General features: G+C 48.0%; 1 protein-coding gene across 1 annotated transcript in view; it reads right to left on the bottom strand.

Annotated features, from left to right (window-relative positions):
* ATP8A2 (ATPase phospholipid transporting 8A2) overlaps positions 1-6135 on the bottom strand; it is a 616683-nt gene that overhangs the window by 136554 nt on the left and 473994 nt on the right. Inside the window, exon 31 of the mRNA XM_045293987.1 lies at positions 3020-3127. Within this exon, the coding sequence (XP_045149922.1) occupies positions 3020-3127 (108 nt within the window). The remainder of the gene's footprint in view (positions 1-3019; positions 3128-6135) is intronic.

The raw sequence follows: 6135 nt of genomic DNA, 5'->3' as shown, positions 1-6135 counted from the left end.
GATGCAAACGTACATGCTGGTGACATTCAGGAGAGCCGATCCCCGCAGAAGGCACAGGGAGTGCCTATCAAAGGATCAGGCTCCGGATGCCCAACACACACCAACTCTCATTCAGAAAACTATACTGAGCCAGGGACTACAAGCCCCTTTACCACCCTTCACTGGGGGATGTCCCCAGCGGTAATGGTCATCAGCTGAGGCCCTCCCTCAGCCGGGAAGACATTAAGAGGGGGCAGCTATTCTTAGCACCAACACCTTCGCAGGTAGACATGATGGCAACGAATACGTCTGTTGTTGTGGGCTGTTTGCGGGGTGGGAATGGGACAAAGCACATTGCTTTAGGGCAGAAGATGTCCCTGCGCAGATCACCTTTGCTGGAAATTGTTCCTTGTGCTCTAGGACAGTCTCCTGCCTGTTCTGTACCATCGAGGTTTGGAGAAGAACCATGGAGCCGTGCAATGTGTTTGCCTCCTTCCCGGACAGAAAGCAAAGATGTGCTCAAGGACAACCCAGCTCCCTGGGAGGGCAGGGTGCCCTGCTGTGCCCACACTCAAGGGACCCCTGCCCAGCCTGGGTCTACCAGCCCCTTATTCACCTTGCCAATGGCCACCAGTGTCACTCCCAGGTCGTCTCACTTGAAGTGTGGCTCCAACACACGTCGACTTGGGTCGTCCCTCAAGTGAGGCCTAGGCAGCAGGCAGCAGGTATGCTATATGCGGGCATGTGGCTAAAAAGATTTAATTCAAGACCCCTCGTCTGTGCTTCTCATCTGGCTCCATCCCACTATGTGAGCACCCCCAGGCAGACAAGTGTGGGCAGGGCAGTGCACACACCGCAGCTACCCTGCCTACGCCCTGGGGGAAGGAGGTGCTCAGGGACCTGAGAAGGGCCTAGGCACGGCTGGGCAGGGGTTTTCAGAACGCTGCAAAGACACTCAGGATCCTGGGAAAAGTGAATACGATGGCTCCGTAGCCCAGGGTCTTCTCACCCCACGGAGAGGGGGCAGAGGGCAGCCATTGAGGGCCAAAGCAGGGACCTCCTGAGCTCAAGGTCTTTGGCAGATGTGCCTGTCAAAGGCTAAGGGCAGGGCTGGGGGCAGAGCTACGTGATGGGACTAAGGGATCCTAGCTCATCTCCAGACCTGATGCCATGAGATCCTTTTTTTATTAAATCATTTTATTGGGGACTCATATAACTCTTATCACAATCCCATACACACATCCATTGTGCCAAGCATATTTGTACATTGGTTGTCATTATCATTCTCAAAACATTTTCTTTTACTTGAGCCCTTGGTATCAGCTCATTTTTCCCCTTCTCCCCTGCCCTCCTCCCTCAGGAACTCTTGATAATTTATAAATTATTATTATTTTGTCATGTCTTACACTGCCTGAGGGCTTCACCCACTTTTCTGTTGTCCGTCCCCCAAGGAGGGGTTATATGTAGATCTTTGTGATCAGTTCCCCCTTTCTACCCCACCTTCCCTCCACCCTTCCGGTATCACCACTCTCACCACTGATCCTGAGGGGTTCATCTGTCCTGGATTCCCTGTGTTTCCAGTTCCTATCTGTACCAGTGTACATCCTCTGGTCTAGCCAGATTTGTAAGGTAGAATTGGGATCATGAGAGTGGGGGGAGGAAGCATTTAAGAACTAGAGGTGAGCTGTATGTTTCATCATTGCTATACTGCACCCTGACTAACTCATCTCCTCCCTGCGACCCAATGTCCAGTTGCCTACAGATGGGCTTTGGTCCCCACTCCACATTCCCCCTCATTCCCAATGATATGATTTTTTGTTCTTTGATGCCTGACACCTGATCCCATCGACACCTCATTATCACACAGGCTGGTGTGCTTCTTCCATGTGAGCGTGTTGCTTCTCAGATAGATGGCCACTTGTTTATCTTCAAGCCTTTAAGACCCCAGAAACTATATCTTTTGATAGCCAGGCACCATCAGCTTTCTTTACCACACTTGTTTCTGCACCTGCTTTATCTTCAGCGATTGTGTCAGGAAGCTAAGCATCACAGAATGCCAGTTTAATAGGACAAAGTGTTCTTGCATTTAGGGATTACTTGAGTGGAGGCCCAATGTCCATCTGCCACCTTAATACTAAACCTATAAGTATATGTACATATATTTCCCCATCATCATATATAAATATATTTACATAAGTACATGACCGTATTTAGACCTCTATAAATGCCCTTCACCTCCTAGTTCTTTCCTCTATTTCCTTTTATTTTCCTCTTGTTCCACTACCATGCTTCATTTGGATTTCAGTAATTCCTCTCGGTTATATTGCCCTTGATCAAGCCCTACCAGGCCTCCTACACCCTCCTCGCCACCAATTTTGGATCACTCATTGTCCCTGGGTTTGTTAACACTACTTCCTTTCCCCTGCCTCCTCCTAGGGACTAGTTTGTAACTGCAGATAGCTCAAGCTCAATCAACTAGAAGAGGAGGTATTAAAAACCACCTAAATGCACATCTATGTCTTAAAATCATAGCCTCTTTACATGCACATTCACTGAGGTAAATGCGTCTACTTGGCTTTTTAAAATTAGAGAGATTACACAAAAAGAGATGAATAGTTTTCCTGGTTAATGGATTCCATGGCTAACAGAAGAGTCATATTTCTTTGCCCAGGTGACTGATGACCATGTATTCAGTCCAGAAACAGACAGCAATAACACCTGAACCAGCATAACCATAGGCTCACACACATCTCACAAGCAGCTCTGAGTTGCCAACAGCCAGGGGCATCAGCAGGGTGGACGAGGACTGCGTGACTTATGATGGGAGAGTGGGTGGGCACGCTGGGGTAGGCACAGGATGCAAGTTGACATTTTTCACAAGATTCAACATCTCAAATGTCCTTTCTTTGGACCGGACAACCCCTTGTAGGTGTTTTTGTTGTTGTTGTTCATCCCATTATATGCTTCGATGGAAACAGGTCATGCCATGGTGGATAGGCAAAGAAAGCATGCACACCTGCCCCCAATCAGTAGCACTCACCTGCCCTTTCATATCTGGAGCGATGGGGATGGTGGGCCAGATGGTGGAGTAGACGCCAAAGAACACCAGCCAGATCGCCATGCTTCCCCAGACGGCCAGATGGCTGAACTGCAGAGGGAAATGGAAGGTCAAGCTGGCTCCTCTATTTGCACAAGGACATCTACTTTGGCCTGCCTCAGGGAGAATGCCCGTGTCCAAGCCACCTTGCCTTATGCCACGGGCGTGGCCACTTGCCAATTAGTGGAGGGACCAAGCGTTCACGTGTCATGGTCTCAGAATGCTGAGCAATGGGATCAAGTAACTTGGGCCTCCAAATTCCCCTGGAGATGCAAATGCTTTGCTACTACATCAGGGCCTCCTCTAGACCCATCTCAGAGTGATAAGGGCACTTCTCAATTCAACCCTCAGAAGGGTTTATCAACTCAGGGCTATATAATGCAAGGTTCTCAGGATTCTAGCCAGAGAGTGGTTGAAGGGACTAAATGAACCAGATGTTTCACTTTTTCCTCTCAAGACTTCAGTTCTTAATCGTTCTTTTAATTTCCCAAAGTTCACTCACACACACACACACACACACACACACACACACGTGTATAATATTAAATGGGATCCCATTTCCCAAACGGCTTCACATCCAAAGGGCATTCTTGTCACAAAAACTTGACTTCTGCATCCCAGATATTCTTGGGCTTTCCTGAAAGTGAGAGGGATCTCTTGAAGACCTCCTTTGGACATCAGCCACCTCCCACCACCTCCCCTAGCCGTGGGGTGGCCTTTTCCATCTCCTCATTTCTGTAGATAATGTGTTTAAGAGAACTCTTACTTCTTTTTTGGTTTTCCAGAAATCGGCACGAGGCTTCTCTTCATTACCCATCGGCCATGCCTCCCTGCCTTCTTTGGCACCTACCCTCTTCCTCCAGTGGCCCCAAGGCTTAGCTGACCTCTCCTTCCTTCCTCAGTATCATCTCCCTCAGTTACCCCTGCTCTGGTCTTTCATCTGACCTCTTGCCCTGTATACCCTGGGCCATTATAAACTTGCCACTGCAATCTCCAGTACCTTGCAAGGTGCCTGCCAGAGTCAAAACCACCATTGTCCAGTCCATACTATAACTCACAGCAACCCTACAAAACACAGTCGAACTGCTCCGTGGGGTTACCAAAGGTTGTACGTCGTTAAGGGAGTAGAAAGCCTTTCTCCCACAGAGAGGCTGGTGGTTTCGAACTGCTCATCTCTCTCTTATGAGCCCAATGCCTAACCACGACACCACCAGGACACAGCAGATACCAAATACGCAAACGAATGAATGGAGTGAAACTCGTTCTCTTGGACTCGAGGCCCTGGCTGACGAAGATTAAAGATTTCAGCCCGCAGTATGGATTACAACTCAGTGTTAAGAAAACCCAAATCCTGGGCCCATAGATAACATCACGATAAACGGAGAAATGATTGAAGCTGGCAAGGATTTCTTTTGGCTTGGATTCACAACCGATGCTCCTGGAAGCAGCAGTCAGGAGATTAAATGAGACACACTGTGCTGGGTAAACCTGCAGCACAGACCTCTGGGAAGCGCTGGAAAGCAAGAATGTTACTTTGAAGACTAAGGTAATGCCTGACTCAAGCCACGGGAAAGCATGGCTTTTTGTACTTGGTTAGATTTACTCCTAAATACTGGATCTTCTGGGTAGCCCGTGAAAACGCATCATTTTCCTGATTTCCCTTTTAGAGTTTTGTTAGCGTGGAGGAATCCTAGTGGCTTTCGGATGTTAATTTTAAATCCTGCCGCTTTGCTGAAGCCTGAAGTTAGCTGCAGACGTTTTTTCCTGGAGTCTCTGGGGGTCTCCATGTATTTTCTATTTCTAGATTAATTTTCTATGTATAGATTCATAGCTCCTGCAAATAGAGATAGTTTTAATTTCATCTGTGCACATTTGGGTTAGGAATTCCAGTACGGCCCCGGAGCGGAGACAAACAGTGTCCACATCAGGGTCTTATTTGCAAGGGAATTGCTGCCGGTATTTGTCACTGAGATTAGAACGTCGTGTACGTCCGAACGTATGTTCAGGGATTTCGTTTCCTCTTCATAGTGTGCTAAACACTTTCAATCAAAACGAGTATTGGATGTTGTCAAATGTCTTTCTTGCTACATGATGGGGGCAGAGGGGGGTGTGTGCACGGGAGCCATGAAGGGGGTGGGTGGGGGGAACTCCTGTTCCTATCCACAGAGACAATGGGGTAGGATGTCCTCGCCAAAGGTTTTTTAAAAAGGGAGAAGCCAAGGATATAAAAACAAGGTACAGAATTAAGAACCGCCTCCCCCAAAGGAAGATTGTAGGGAAGCACTTAGGAGAAAGAAAGAAAAGAAAAGAAAAGGCCCAGGAGTGGTCGTAGGTGAGTGTTGACTGGGTGCCGGGGTGTGTGTGTGTGTGTGTGTGTGTGTGTGTGTGTGTGCGCGCGCGCGCGCTTCTGGCCTCCAGAAAGTTGTACAGCGGAAAGGGAGATGACACGTCTCTGGTTACCAATCGCTGATGTGGGGGCAACACCGACCCCGGCGAGCAGAGCTGGTGGTCTGGTTCCCGCCCTGACCACGACACTGCTTGCAATGATTCACAAGGGCCGCCCTGTGCCGGCGTCGTCGTTGGCAACTGGCCTCTCTGTTCACTGCTTTCGGTCAGTTCCTTCTTCTAATCCATATTTGAAATGTCGCTTTATACTTTCCGGTGGAAGTTCAGGTTCCAGAATGGTCACTCATACCTGTTTCACTTGGCTTCTTGAGAATTTATTGGAGGGGGTCTAGATAGTGCATCTGTCCGGGCCCACCATCCTGATTGTGCCTCTGATAAACTCTCTGCTCTGCAAGGTGTTGTCTCACTATCGAGAGCCACGTCTGCCCACAGAGAAACATCTGGAATTTTGCCACTTCTTATTTATCTCTCTGTATTAGCTGCATGTTTGTGGTAAATGTATTCATGTATATGTATATCTACACATATATTCAGTACCACTGGTTCTTAATCTTGTATAAACACATATATTCAGTATCATTTGTTCTTAATCATATGCTACCCTATATACACATATATAATCGAGGTATTATGCATATATATGTGTGTGTATG

This window comes from Echinops telfairi, unplaced genomic scaffold (genome assembly GCF_000313985.2).
Source record: "Echinops telfairi isolate 266 unplaced genomic scaffold, ASM31398v2 ScPeMD7_2565;HRSCAF=3150, whole genome shotgun sequence".
In the NCBI taxonomy this organism is placed as follows: Eukaryota; Metazoa; Chordata; class Mammalia; order Afrosoricida; family Tenrecidae; genus Echinops; species Echinops telfairi.
Note: the sequence above shows the minus strand (reverse complement) of the source record. Positions and strands in the feature narration are given on the sequence as shown.